Here is a 16,072-nt window from a genome sequence, read left to right as displayed (position 1 = left end):
AAATTGACGGAAAAATAAAAAAAAGTTATAGCTCTCAAAACAAAATATATATTTTTTCTCAAATTGTTTTTTTTTTAAAAAAAAAGGGGTAAAACATAGCAGTTTGACAGAACAGGCTCAGCCTTTTCATTGATTTGGTCTGTGAAACGGACTGCACACAGAAGCCATCCGTGTTTCACGGATCCGTTATTAGTGGCCGTACAACAGCCGACGGGTGTGCACGCAGCCTTGATGTGTGGATTAGTTTTGTGGCCTTTTCCATAAATACGGCTAAAACATAAGTTCACCTATAATTACTTAAAAGTGATGCATTGAGCTTGATACTCGTGGGCATTTTTTTTATGACATTTTCAACACCGTTGGAATATTATCCAAGGCCTCAGTCATACCACGTGACACATTCATCATGGTATTCCGACACTATTCTAATTAGAAGTGATAATAAAGCTAGGTCAGACGTGGCTTGTTTTAGGCCTGAGCCATACTCCTCGGCACATGGTACACTTGTGTGATAACCCGGCTCAATGCCAAGGCGGTGGGTCTGCATTAGTAATTGTCCATTATTATGCGGCATCAAGTTATCGTCTCAAGATCTCTCCTCATACTAAACGCTGAAGCTCCAGTACGTAGCACTAGAGAACCTGTATCTCGATATCAATGCATGGATTTGCTTCCTAACCCTATAGACGCCATCGTTTTATAACTACATTTCCCCGTTGAAATTGTCGACACACACACGAGCTATGCCAACTGCAAAATGAAGTCGAGCAGGAAGCGCGAGCAAAATCCCGCTACCGGAAAGGGAGGAGCTTCATGTAAGAACGGGGCGGAACTGCAAACAGCTCATGAGACGTGTCAGTACTAATCGTTTACGCAGCGCTCTTCATGCAGTGCGGCCATCTTTGTTCAGGGCAATATCAACATCCCATATATGTAAACAACTTTGAATACCGTTTTGAATTCCTGAACTTTTTTTTTACTATCTTTTTTTTTTTTTGTATCATAGTCTGAGAGTATAACATTTTATATTTTAAATGAGCCATGAACACAGCGCAGCGTTTGCCAGTGACAAAAATGGAGCCTAGCGCGGAGTCGCGTTATTACTACGTCATCCATACCTACCGCTGATTTTTTCCTTATTGAGTCTGCCCTAAGTATTCTGGGGGCTAAAGATGGCGAGTTCTGGGGGAACAGCTGGTACGTCTTCCTTGGCTTCTCTTTGGAACGAGGTCAACAAAGCCGGACAGAATGGAGACTTTACTAGGGCACTGAAGTCGGTGAACAAGAGTAAGTGCGGATCTGAGCTAGGACGTCAATATATATTCTCGTCTATTAGTGATTGCAGGTCCTATTCGTAGTATGACAATGAGTGCTCGGTTACGTTTTGTTGGATTTCCAATTAAATAATTGATTTGTTAGAAATGTCAGAATATTTATCAAAGGAGTTGTAAAGCTCATGTATAATAGCAATTATGTATCAGCTATAAAGTGTAATGTATTACTGAAGGTGTTTTTCCTTAGGCTACAGTCACACGAGCGTGTCCGATTTGCACGCATAAAAATCGTAGTGTATTGCCCGCGTTCCATCAGTGTGCTTTGTGTATGGCTTCTGTGCTTTGCACGTGGCATGCGTTTTTCACTTCCGTGCAAGCACTTTTTTTTTTTTCTGCATTTCTTTGTAACTGATGCGTGAAACACGGACAGCACATGTCTGTGTTTTTCATGCACCCATAGACTTCAAGGCACAAAAACGCATGCAGTGATTTTCACGTAAAGGACACACGCTGTGTGAAAGCTCATACATGTCTGAATAACCCCATTGAAATAAATGGGTCCGTGTGCTGTCCGTTATTTCAACGGACGAGTATTCCGCTCTGAATGTATCCTTAGCAAAAGGCTTGTAGAGTTTAAACACATGTTTATGACATGCAGCACTAAGCAGGTATGCTATGAACCGCTTACAGATGTCCTAGGTTGTCTCCTACCCTTTCCATACGGATCAGCGTCTCCTGCTCTGGTGACCCGGCCCGTCCATGTATTACATGGGTGGTCATGCCTTTGCTGCTACAGGGTAAAATGTATCACTATCTGCAACTTACCCCAGTAATAACGGTTGGTCGCTGTGGGTATCGGGTGCCATGTCTAGTGATTCACTAATCACCAGGCCAACTTTGTTCCAAGAAGGTATTGACCTTTGGGTTTGCACGATGTATCGAAACGTAGATACTGTTTCGATACCGTGCACCGTCAAACGGTTAAATACAGTTAATTCATGTATTTCGATACTAAGCTGTGCGGCCGCACAGCTCAGTATTCTAACACATGAATGTATGAGAGTGGGGCTGCGGCTGTGTGATACATGTGTAATACAGCCATTGCCTCGCTCCTGAGTCCTGACAAGTGCGCGCGCGGTCAGCATGAGGTGATGCAGCCGGCGTTGCACTAATGAGTGCCGGCACTGTAGACAGAACATGGCGGGCACACTGCAAAACATGCCCATTTTCTGTCTACCGTGCCTGCGCTCATTAGTCCAGCGCCGGTTGCATAATTTCATGCTGACCACGCACGCTTATTGTCAGGAGCGGGGCAATGGCTGTATTACACAGCCGCAGCCCCGCTCTAACGGCGGAGCTCACAAAAACCCCTCATCTCGGCCGCTTTTCCCCGTGAATGCTGCGATCAAAGCTGACCACAGCATTCAAGGGGTAAATGAGAAGGGGGATGCCCTTTGGATGCGTCACAGGGAATCCCTGTGACGTGATCGAGGGACATACCATATATGGGCAGGCAGCCCAGGGTCCATTGAAGGACCCCAGGGCTGTCTGACGATATTTCCTGTTAGGGCATACTTAGTACACAGGCAGTTGTTAGGACATGCCTATCCGTACACAGCCTAATGTACTGGCATATAGATATGCCAGTACGTCAAAGTTTAAAAAGAAAAAAGTAAGAAATAAAGTAATGTTAAATTAAAAAATAAATATATATATATATTTTTATTTTTTTTTTACAATAAACATTAAAATAAGTCTCAATACATAAAATATACACATTCGGTATCGTACTGAGGTATACCCTAACAACTGTCTGTGTACAATCAGTACACAGGCTAATATACTGGCATATAGATCTATACCAGAACATTACAGTTAAAAAATCCCTCTATGGGATTTAAAAAAAAAAAAAGTAATGTTAAATAAAAAAATGTGCAAAAAAAAAACCAAACAAATACACATTTTTTTTTAAATAAACTTTTTAAATATAAGTCCCAAAACATGAAATAATATATGCATATGTGGTATCGCCACGTCCGTAACAACCTGTACGATAAATGTATATTATTATTTATGATGATCGGTGTATGGTGTAAAAAAGAACTGCTGCGGAACTCCTTTTTTTTTTTTTTTTTTTTTTTTTGCCAAATAAAATTTTTAGATAAATGAAATCATAATGTAAATGTACCAAAAAGTGTCACCTACATGAACTATAACTCATCTCGTCAAAAACCGTCTCATACGGCTACGTTGGACAACAAAATGAAAAAGTTTTGAGCATCGGGATGAAAGATGGACATCTAAAAAAAATAGTTCTGTCCTCAAGGCCAAAATTGGCCATGTCCTTAAGAGGTTAATCCCTTAATGACCGGGCCTGAAAAGACCTTAATGACCAGCTCAATTTTTCTGGTTTTGCCTCTGCGTTTCAGCAGCCATAACGTTTTTATTTTTTTATTGACGTGGCTGTATGAGGCCTTGTTTTATGCGAGAGAAATAGTATTTTTTTTTCCCACAGTTTGGGGGTAAAAAAAATTTTTTTTACGACGTGAATATAGGAAAAAGCGATTCTCGGAATAGTTTTTTATCCTGTTCACGCTAAATAACCCATTCGATTAATTCTTCAGGTTATTACTGTCGTGTAGATACCTAATATGCGTAGGTTTTTTGTTTTTATTTAGTGTAGGGGCAATCAAATGTATTTAATGCAAAATAAAGACTCTTTTTGGGACTTTTTTTATTTATTTATTTGTTTTGTTACTTTTTTTTTTTTTTTTTTTTTTAATCCCATCAAGGGATAACTTTATTTGTAACTTTATTTTTTACTTGTAATGTATTAGCATACTTCTGTACGCTAATACATTACACTGTGTCACTATGACACAGGCTGCTGACCGGGCAGCACATAGTGTGCCCGAACAGCAGGCACATGGAACAGACAGCCCTGGGGTCCTTTGTAGGTCCCCAGGGCTGACTGCAGAGGTATTCCCCATTGTTTGATCGCATCACTGGAATCCCGGTGATGCGATCAAAGAGGGGAATTCCCTTTGATCTTGCCGCGGTCACGGACCGCGGTAATCAAAGGGTTAAACAGCTGGGGTCCGAATGTGTGCCGACCCCAACTATGTTCAGGAGGCTGCTCTAAGATCAGGAGCTGTTAGTAACAGCTCCTGCTTAGAGGATGAGCGCTCACACGAGCGCTCATCAGCCTAATCTACAGCGACGCCAAAAGACGTCTCTGTAGACTAAGCACTGCACCGCCTGACGTCAAAAGACAGTGGGCGGTCGGGAAGGTGTTAAAGGGGCTTTTACCAACATAAATATTTAATGCCATTCAATGCCCAATCCTGGGGGAAGGGGGCCTGACTGCTAGGATCTCCACCCATCCTGAGAACGGGTGTCCTATCGGCCGTATTTGATAAGGTGTACATGCATGGACACATTCTCTTGATTAAAGTGGATCTGTCATCTTACTATGCTTCCTGTTTACAAGGAATGTGTCATGTATTTAATTTTAGTTTAATTTATTAGATTTAATGGGTAACATAGTGACATGTCAGAAGTTTTGATCAGCGGGGTCTGAGCACTGAGACCCCCACCGATCGCTAAAACGAAGCAGCAGAAGCGCTCGGGTGAACGCTTAGCCTCTTGGTTTCTGATCAACCATTCTCGGAAAGCTCATGTAACGGTGTACGGACTCAATAGAAAGTCTGAGTCCGTACACCGTTACATCGACTTTCCAAGAAAAGCCCATCCGAAACCAAGTGGCTCAGTGCTCACCCGAGTGCTTCTGCCGCTTCGTTTTAGTAATTGGTGGGAGTCTCAGTGCTCGGACCCATATTGATCAAAACTTAGGTTTTCTGGAAGTTTAGCTGCCCTTTAAATAGGAACTACACTTTACTCAAACTTTTGATATGTCATAGAGACATATAAAAGTTTGGGTCAGTGGGGGTCTGGGTGCTGAGACACTCACCGTTGCTCAAACGAAGGTGCAGAAGTGCTCAGCTGAGAGCTTTGCTCCTTCAGCTGTGATCAGCGCTCCCTGTCGAGCTGGAGACGGCTTACACAAATCGTCTTCAGCTGGACAGGGAGCGCCGATCACAGCCGAAAGTGCTCAGCTGAGCGCTTCTTTCTGCACCTTCGTTTCTGCAACGGTGGGGGAGTAGCTATGAATGGCTGTTAGCCAAACGACCGCTATCTAAAGTGTTTTGCCAGCTCTAGGGCAGTTTTACACAGGCAGATTACTGCCCGGTAACTAGCGCCAATTGACAATGACCTCTGAATCAGCACTCTTTTTTTTTTTTGCTACATTTACATGGAGCAATGAATGATCGTGGTTATATAGGGACGAACATTTGTTAAAGAGGCTCTGTCACCAGATTTTCCAACCCCTATCTGCTATTGCAGCAGATCGGCGCTGCAATGTAGATAACAGTAACAGTAACTTTTTTATTTTTTTTAAAACGAGCATTTTTGGCCAAGTTATGACCATTTTCGTATTTATGCAAATGAGGCTTGCAAAAGTACAACTGGGCGTGTTGAAAAGTAAAAGTACAACTGGGCGTGTATTATGTGTGTTACATCTGGGCGTGTTTACTACTTTTACTAGCTGGGCGTTCTGATGAGAAGTATCATCCACTTCTCTTCAGAACGCCCAGCTTCTGGCAGTGCAGACAGCGTGTTCTCGAGAGATCACGCTGTGACGTCACTCACAGGTCCTGCATCGTGTCGGCCACATCGGCACCAGAGGCTACAGTTGATTCTGCAGCATCAGCGTTTGCAGGTAAGTAGCTACATCGACTTACCTGCAAACGCTGATGCTGCTGCAGAATCATCTGTAGCCTCTGGTGCCGATGTGTCCTCGCTCGTCTGACACGATGCAGGACCTGTGAGTGACGTCACAGCGTGATCTCTCGAGAACACGGCTGTGTCTGCACTGCCAGAAGCTGGGCGTTCTGAAGAGAAGTGGATGATACTTCTCATCAGAACGCCCAGCTAGTAATAGTAGTAAACACGCCCCGATGTACGCACATAATACACGCCCAGTTGTACTTTTACTTTTCAACACGCCCAGTTGTACTTTTGCAAGCCTCATTTGCATAAATACAAAAATGGTCATAACTTGGCCAAAAATGCCAAAAATAAAAACGTTACTGTAATCTACATTGCAGCGCCTATCTGCTGCAATAGCAGATAGGGGTTGCAAAATCTGGTGACAGAGCCTCTTTAATATGGTTGGTTGTACCCATGCAGTTTGCATCTTGTCTGCACTACATCCCCCTAAACTCAGGTTCTTCTGAAATTCTCTTGACCGTTGCACTTTAAGCAGCAGTCAATTCTGTTTTCAGCATCGCTCTATTTGAGTAGGAATGATTCTCATCATAAAAGGAAACTCATGGGAATTCATATTCCCTACAGCTGTTCTGTAGACACAGGCTCCTTTACAAAAGCTTTCTCTTTTTTTTTTTTTTGCTCTTTCTTAATCTAAATATATATTGTTGTATTTTGATTTTGGCGGTCATGTTTCACACATATATACATTATCTTTTTAGTATTGCAGGTGGCGAAGGATGAAGGGAAAGCGTTGCATTGTAAAGTGGTTTGTCTTATTCAGAATGGAAGCTTTAAGGAAGCCCTGACTTTAATTAACAACCATTCTAAATTGCTAACAAGGCAAGTAAAACGTCCTTACAATTACAGGTGTTCGTTTGTATAACAAATACAGAAAGTCTGCCATTTATCCGCTTTTTGACGTACAAGTATGTTATGGTTTAGAAGGGGGCAAAGTATGGAGTGGGCTCAGAAGCTGAGTCCAGTCCATACGCAGCGGCTGTGAGCAGTATATTACAGTTGACACCCTGCTCAAATGGCCAGGATAACTCCGATCCCGGCAGTTTAACCCCTTAGATCTTCTCTGTCAACCAATCAATGGGTTGTCATGGCAGCTGGGGGTCTGATGACATCCCCTAGGTCTGCTATCTTACTACTCCTAAAAAACATAGTCTGTTAGCGGTTTTGAGGTCTCAAAAAAGCTGACCAAGCAATAAAGGAGAGGGCACTGTAAAAATACTTTATATCTTGTTCATTCAAGTTGCCAAAATCACTAATGCGGGCACTTGATGCGCAAGTGCTCCTGCACTTCACACTGCCAGCTCCGCCCCGCTGCTCTGAGTACCGGCTCTAGCAAACAATCAGGAGACCACTAGAGTAGTCATTTAGGGCAGAGAGTGTCACTTGCGACCGCCGCGCCTGGGGAATTAAACGTCTTTTTCTCGATCATGCAACTTGCATGACAGAGGAAAAACGTATGTTTGCAATGCACTTCCCACTCCCCTATATTGCTCTGCCAGCACTTTTGAGACCTCAAAACTGCTGACGGATTTCCTTTTAAGCCCTGAAAGGACAATGCACTGCAATACAAGCAATCAAGAAATTGCATGTTGAAGTCTCCCTAAAGAAAAAGAAGTATAATCCAATTTTCAAGAATATGAAAATATATATATATATATATATATATTGGTCCTTCTCAATGAATTAAAATATCAAAAAGTTAATTTTATTTCAGTAATTCAATTCAAAAAGTGATTTATTTCCAGCATTTTTTTCTTTTAATGTTGATGATTATGGCGAACAGTTAATGAAACCCCAAAATTTAGTCTCTCAGAAAATTAGAATATTATATAAGAACAATTTCAAAAATGATTTTTAATACTGAAACGTAGGCCTACTGAAAAGTATGTACAGTATATGCCCTCAATACTTGGTCGGTGCTCCTTTTGCATGAATTACTGCATCAATGCGGCGTGGCATGGAGGAGTTCCGCATGTGGCACTGCTGAGGTGTTATGGAAGCCCCGGTTGCTTTGATAGCGGCCTTCAGCTCGTCTGCATTGTTGGGTCTGGTGTCTCATCTTCCTCTTGACAATACCCTATAGATTCTCTATGGGGTTTAGGTGAGGCGAGTTTGCTGGCCAATCAAGCGCAGATATACTGTGGTTATTAAACCAGGTATTGGTACTTTTGGCAGTGTGGGCATGTGCCAAGTCCTGCTGGAAATTTTTTCATGCTATGTAAACAATAAAAAAAATAAACATAGTTATCGCCGTGTCCGTAGCAATCTGAACTATTAAAATTGAACGTTATACCACACTGTGAAACCAGTAAAAAAAAAAACAACACAGAATTTGCTGTTTTTTGATCATCTTAACTCCACAAAAAAATGGACTAAAGTTCAATGACGCCAATAAAAACTACAGCTAGTCCCCCAAAAATCGAGCCCCCACACAGCTCCGTCGATAGAAAAATAAGTTATGGGTCTCCGAATGCAGCGACACAACACATTTATTTTTTTATTTTTTTTTAAACAAATTGTTTTTGTTTTGCGACAGTATTAATACGTAAAAAAAAATATCTATAAATTTGCTATCACCGTAATCGTACTGACTTGCAAAATAAAGTTAACGTGTCGATTTTACTTCACGGTGAACGCTGTAAAACAAAGCCCAAAAAAACTACGATGGAATTGCATTTTTTTTTCCATTCCACTCCACAAAGAATTAAAAAAAAAAAACTTCACTACATTATGTGGTGCAATTAAAAAATAGTAATCTTCAAAAAACATGCCCTCATACGGCAATGTCAACAGAAAAATAAAGTTATGGGTCTTGGAAGATTGGGAGGAAAAAATAAATAAATGAAAACTGACTGCGACAGTGAAGGGATAATGTTCAACTATATTTTCGGGAAAAAAAAAATTTCTTCTTTTATGACCGCTCCGATGACTCTTCTGCCTGAAAATATTGTTACTGAGGTTTTCGAGTTTATATAGTGTTCATATGTCAAAGAATAGAGTAATGAAAGATCAAAACAAAAAAAACGTGGCTATGGTGTCAGGTCATGTTCCTAGGGACTTTCCCCCATGGACAAGTGACTAGACGTCACATTGAGTTGTAAACACAGAGGTCCATCTGGCAGTGGCGGCACAGGGATCAGGACTTTTGAACACTAATTTTATTAAGTGGACAGGTCATAAGCAGGATGGGTTTTCAGCCTTTGAATGTAAACAAAAATGTTTTTATTCACTGATGATAAGCTAACTTTTTTTTTTTAGTTTTTTTTAAACTATTAAAGAGAACCTCTCTGGAGAATTTAGACCCGCGAAGCGCCACCAACCTGCTATCCAGGACAGTTAGGCTGGGTTCACACGACCTATTTTCAGACGTAAACGAGGCGTATTATGCCTCGTTTTACGTCTGAAAATACGGCTCCAATACGTCGGCAAACATCTGCCCATTCATTTGAATGGGTTTGCCGACGTACTGTGCAGACAACCTTTGCCACGTAATTTGAGCTGTTCTTCATTGAACTCAATGAAGCACAGCTCAAGATTTACGAGCGTCACAGACGCCTCGTAAATTACGAGGAGGAGCATTTACGTGTGAAACGAGGCAGCTGTAAACAGTCTGTCTTTTCACACGTAAATGCCTCTCAGCGTGTGAACATACCCTTATAGTTTGACAATGATGCCCTTTTATATTCTGGCCGAAACAGCATAACATAGAAAAATAACTTTAAAAACCGCTATATGCAAAGAGTCATGTGAGTGTTGCCAGTCCTTCAGGCTAGGATACGTCATCACAAGCCAGATCCAGCGCGCGTGCAGTGAAGCCAGTTGTGTTCGCCTCGGCTTCAACTGTTCGTGTGCCGGATAATGTCAGAGCGGGCTTGTAATCACATCCAGGCAGAGGACCAGCAAGTGTGACTCTTCAGAGGAGAGTCACCACCCACATGACTCTTTAAGGGCCTTTAATACGAGGAGATAATCGTCAGACCAAACAAACTTTCCCAATCGTTGTCCAGTGTAAACCTGTGCAGCGGGCGAGGATTGTTTGTGGGCAGTGCATCCACTCGTGTAAACAGGCATCTGCCTTTCATTTGTAATGGAAATAGCATGACAGGAGGAAAGTCCAGTGATTGCAGACGATCGCAGTTAAGAAAAAAACACCCTATTATTGTAATGTATGAATGTAAGACTTGGGAATGTTAGCGACTTGCCAATATAGGCGCTCATTTTAGCTATCTTTATTTCCATGTGAAAGGACCCTAACACGTCATTTACATACAGAGCGCATGCTTTTCAAAGTTCTTTCTCTACATTATGCTGCATCGACCAGATTACACGAAGGCCTCATTGTCAACCTATTACCGTCCTGGATAACCGGTTGATGACCGGTTCTCTTTAAGCTTTCCCTACGTAAGCCTAAAAAAACCTCTAGGGTAATAATGCATTGAAACAATAAAAAATAAATTGGTTTGAAGAGTACCTATCACCTGGATAAGGATATGGGTTTTACTTGGGGAAAAAATTTGTAGCACAAAAATAAATAATTATGCAAATGTAAGTAATTAAAAACCATGTTGCAGAAATAATGGTTAATACGGCGCGTGCACTGTATGAAAATGACCCCACTCACTGCAGGAGATGAGTCCGAACTTCCGTTTAACCCTTTCATGCTGACAATCTGTAGATTGCCAGGGTGTGAACCTACAGACTTCTGCATCTGCCGGCATAGCGCTGGGGAGATCGCTCTGACGCCGGCGGTGTCCGTGTCCCTGGCTTCCCAGTAACCGGTTCTCTCACAGCCGAAAAGAATAAATTAAAAAAATAAATAAATATATATAAAGTATATACTTTGTATTCAATATGCCCCTTAGTGTTAGAATAGGCAGGCAGGAATAGTAGGTTAGTTAGCGTGATCATAAATTGTTAGTCAAGTCATACATTAACTATTTAGTGTAATTGAATAAATTACACTGAGTCTGGCATTTTTTTTGATCAATTGTTTCGTTGTAACATAAAATATGTTGCATATGTAGTAAAAATATATATTTTTTGAAAGTGTGATTTGTTGCGTGGAAAAAAACGCTAAAAAAATGGTTGTTATCCGAAGTAGTTCAGAAGTTATGACCGTTTAAAAGAATGTATGCCAAAACGTTAAATTTAGGCCTGGTCATTGAGGCATCGATGACCCTTGGTCCTGAAAGGGTTAAGCAGCTTCTTTTATGCTCCTGGCGCCTTTCCATAATCTTCAGCAGCATACAGTGTCAAAACGTGAGATCTTGTGGATCTCCATAAAAAACATTGCTGTATATAGCGTTTATGCAGCCGTTATCGTTTGACCCAGGTGATGGGCATCTTTTTATATAATTTGTAATGTATTCTTAAAGGGGTATTTTCATCTTTTGCCCATTTCTGGCATATCCACTTTATATGCCATAAATGCGTGAAAGTTGCTGGTCTCACTTCGGAGACCCTCCACTACCAGGAGAAAGTGGGTCCCATGACCCCTGGTCATCAATTTTGTGTAGCTGCTTGCTGGACTTTTTCTATAACTCACATAGACTTTACCAATACTATAAGCACACTTGAGAACAAATGCATGTTTTGTTTGTTTTGTTTTGTTTGTATATATAGAAATATATATATAGAAATATAATATTTTATATTTGTATATATATAAATATGTATATATAGAAATATAATATTTTAGATAATTTTTTTTTTTTTCTTCTAGTGATGTCATTGCTTTTGAAAAGGCATACTGTGAATACAGGCTAAATAAAATTGAAAATGCATTGAAAACAATAGAAAACGCGCCTCAGAAGACAGAAAAACTATGCGAGCTTCAGGGACAAGTGGTAAGTCCTTAAAATCTATGAAAGAAGACCGCATTTCTTATTAAAATCTGTTTTGCTTTTTCTTCAATATCGACAAACGTCTCCATAATAGCAAAGATAGTCCACCTAGTGTATGTAGCTGAGCCCACTTGACTCCTCTACATTTTAACATGCATATAACCTGTTATAGTATATAAATGATATACAACTGCATTTGTCTAATAAGTAAGACGTAAAAATCTAAAGTCAGCAATTCAGCTTGTAAAGAAAAAAATAGTTTGTGGCTGATGGACGATTTGTGTGGGTATCCATCCCTTTATTGTACATGCATGACAGTCCCCCCCCCCCCCCCCCCCATTGCTCGGTGTATTGGTGTTCTAGCAATGCTTCTGCTTTACCTAGAGAACAAGGTTTTTGATAAATGGGGCATAGAGGCTGTATTGTTATTCTATATTAGTGAGTAGTCGTGTGGATGGTGAATTGGAGCATATAAGACGTTAAACATCAGTTGTGCATCTTTAGTGAACGTTACAGGCACTACTTAAGGGAGACACCACTAGTGGCTGCTAAAGAAGGGCACTTGTATACACGAAGATGCTGTATTAGGGTATTGATATTCCTGGAGATGTTAAACTGGGTACTGATAGTGCTGGATAAACTAAAGGAGGGCTCTAATGTCTATGTAGAGGCTTGAAGGCTATGCACATCTTTTTGAAACAATATTTTTTTTAATCCATGTTTTAAGTGATTTGCAACAACAGAAGTGTAACATATATATATATATATATAAAGTGTAGAGCGCAGTAACGGCACCAGGACTTCAAGGTAGATGAAAGCAAAAGTGGATTTATTTCACCTCAACACAGCAACGTTTCGGTTCAACAGGAACCTTTCTCAAGCCTGTTGAACCGAAACGTTGCTGTGTTGAGGTGAAATAAATCCACTTTTGCTTTCATCTACCTTGAAGTACTGGTGCCGCTACTGCGCTCTACACTTTTCTCTATTGGATATTGGGGAATTGATTCACCCCCAGGTAACGAGCACATGGCCTGATTTGTTGCATCATTGGAGTGCTGTGTTCATCCACCCTGGACTGTATATATATATATATATATATATATATATATATATATACACACATAGAGGCTGTATGGTTCCATCAAAGCTGGTTCTGTCAGGTAAGCTGAACTGACGGCTCGGGTTAAAGCTGGTCCAAGGTGTCTGACACACAGGATCCATCTAATAATGATATGTAAGTTATCAACTTAGATGTGATCATTATTAGCTGGATCTTGCGTGTCAGACACCTTGGACCAGCTTTAACCCGAGCCGTCAGTTCAGCTTACCTGACAGAAGCTGGATCATTCCGTCAAAGCTGGTTCCATGTATACAGGATACATAGAAGCTGTATCTTAATTTATTTATTTTTAAATACAAGTCAATTAGATTTTTTTGATCAAATCAATATTTTAAAGTGTTTATTTAAAAAAAAAAATTGGATTCAAAGAGGTACATAGCCTTTAAGTTGGGCAGTTATATCCATGGAGATGCTAAAAAGCCGTGATAATCCCAAATGCAGGAATTCTATTTTCCCCTATTCTACACTATTGACCACTATTATTTTGGGGGCTACAATTCTCTCCACGTGAAAGAATTAAAATGGTAACTATTCATGAGTAGCTCCCAAATACCCAATGTGCGTTCACAAAGAGGACATAAAAACGCAGGACCACAAGTACTGCTCCTTCCCTCTATACCCCTCAGTAAAATATGTTTTTATAAAGGGAAGCAAACCAGCAGATTTTATCTTCCTTGTTGATTCCAGTAAATAACTTTTCTATTCTTCAGCTTTATAGGTTGGAACGATATGAAGAATGTTTATCTGTTTATCGTGATCTCATTAGAAACTCTCAAGATGATTACGATGAAGAACGACAAACAAACCTGTCTGCAGTGGTGGCTGCTATGAGTCTTTGGTCGAAGACCAAGCCTGTAAGTGTCATGCTTTTTACAGGTGACAATCTTTTATTACAGGTCTGTCGGAAATGTCTTGTGGGCGCGTTATTCTAATGCGCTTTATTATGGATAATGGATCATTATAAGTGAACAGGTAACATCCATTAATAATCTCATGTATTGATTTATAGGAAGACCTTGGTTTGCAGGAGACAACTTATGAACATTGCTACAATGCTGCGTGTAACTTAATTGGGCAAGGAAGGCTGAGTGAGGCAATGAAAAAGCTGCAAGAAGCTGAAAGTGAGTACTCTGAAGAACATTACCCATCATGGTCTTGCTCCTTACGTTATATTTCGTTGCCTTTAATACAGTGAAGGTGTCTGAATACAGTTGTGACTGTAACCAAATACATTTGATCATGATATTTTTAAATCGTTTTTCTCTAATCTCTGTTTGGAAGTCAATGGGATTTTCCGTTGCTAATCCTGCACTTACTATCTTAGTGTTGTTAGGGCATCTGAGAGGTACCGTCATTGTAGTTAAAGAGGCTCTGTCACCATACTATAAGTGCCCTGTCTCCTACATAATCTAATCGGCGCTGTAATGTAGATAACAGCAGTGGTTTTTATTTTGAAAAATTATCATTTTTGAGCAAGTTATGAGCTAGTTTAGATTTATGCTAAGGAGTTTCTCAATGGACAACTGGGTGTTGTACGGAGGAGAGTATGAGGCTGATATGAGCCTCTTTAAAGAGGCTCTGTCACCAGATTCTCAAATCCCTATCTCCTATTGCATGTGATCGGCGCTGCAATTTAGATAACAGTAACGTGTGGTTTTTTTTTTAAAGACGTTCATTTTTGGCCAAGTTATGAGCTATTTTATTTATATATATATATATATATAAAATCTCGTTTACCTCCGTAATCTCGCGAAATTTCGTTTCCCTTCCTAGAAATCTCAAAGAAAAGAGTCAGAAGTGTCAGGATTCTGAGTACACATGACGTCCAGGCTGGATTTCATGTGTATTCATTATCAGGACACTGTAGTAACGTTAATCTCTGTGTATGTGGCTGCACATCGCTGCTGTGTAAATGAATGGAGAGGAGTGTATGATGCTGACTGGTCACTGATTGGTCAGCGTCATACACGTAAACACGCCCAGTTAAAAACACAATACACGCCCAGTTGGACATAACGGGAAAAAAAACGCCCAATTGTCCATTTCAAACCTCATTTGCATATATATATATATATATATATAAAATAGCTCATAACTTGGCCAAAAATGAACGTTTAAAAAAAAAACCAAAAAAACACGTTACTGTTATCTACATTGCAGCGCCGATCACATGCAATAGGAGATAGGGGTTTCAGAATCTGGTGACAGAGCCTCTTTAAATCTGCTTGATATGGGCAGTATGGCTGCTCATTGTTTAGTACTGTTACTTTGCAGCACTGGAGTCCTGGGTTCAATTCTAACCAAGGACTACATCTGCATGGCATTTGTATGTTCTTTGGGTTTTTACAGGTTTCCGTCCAGACTAGTGAATAGCTCATTTGACTTCCTATGAAACTGGAATAGGCTTGTCCCTAATGGGCTACATGAGCAGATTGCTTTGATTTGTTATTTAGACTGATTCGTTCTCAGCCCAGTTTATAAACATATACTTATAAATATATATTTCTCGTTTATTTTATTGGGGTACACAGTACCTTGGTATAGGATCTTGCCATTAGGAGGCTAACGCTAGGTAGGAAGAAGTTCTTGCTTCGCCCATGCTGAATTAGGGTATTGAAATTCCTGGAAATGTTTAACTGGATACTGATATTGCTGGAGAAACTAAAGTAGTGCTCTAATGTCCATGGAGAGGCTTAAAAAGTAATGATACTATACTAATGAGGGAATTCCATTTCCCCTATACTACACCGATGACACACTGCTATTTTTGAGGCTGCAACATGTACCCATACCCCTCCCACAGATACTGGGTAAATCCGTTTTAGCCTAGTGTCCATAGGCGGCAGACGTGACCTGATCTCTCAGGTCAGCTGCTATTTCTAGTTTTATTTATTTCTTCTCTCCCTTTAGCTGCAGGTGGGTTGTCAGCCTGTTCACAGCCTAGTCAACCACCTGGTCACCTAACCTTATGTTCTGCAGTTTGAGTG

General features: G+C 40.5%; 1 protein-coding gene across 1 annotated transcript in view; it reads left to right on the top strand.

Moving 5' to 3' along the window:
* The first annotated feature begins 1,057 nt into the window (after window positions 1-1,057).
* The window catches only part of SRP72 (signal recognition particle 72), a 32,585-nt gene continuing 17,570 nt past the window's right edge, over window positions 1,058-16,072 (top strand). The window contains exons 1-5 of the mRNA XM_075825527.1: window positions 1,058-1,287; window positions 6,824-6,944; window positions 11,845-11,968; window positions 13,796-13,939; window positions 14,095-14,206. Coding sequence (XP_075681642.1) covers window positions 1,173-1,287; window positions 6,824-6,944; window positions 11,845-11,968; window positions 13,796-13,939; window positions 14,095-14,206 — 616 coding nt within the window. The 5' untranslated portion in view covers window positions 1,058-1,172. The remainder of the gene's footprint in view (window positions 1,288-6,823; window positions 6,945-11,844; window positions 11,969-13,795; window positions 13,940-14,094; window positions 14,207-16,072) is intronic.

This window comes from Rhinoderma darwinii, chromosome 1 (genome assembly GCF_050947455.1).
Source record: "Rhinoderma darwinii isolate aRhiDar2 chromosome 1, aRhiDar2.hap1, whole genome shotgun sequence".
NCBI lineage: Eukaryota > Metazoa > Chordata > Amphibia > Anura > Rhinodermatidae > Rhinoderma > Rhinoderma darwinii.
This window is presented reverse-complemented; position numbering and strand designations above follow the sequence as displayed.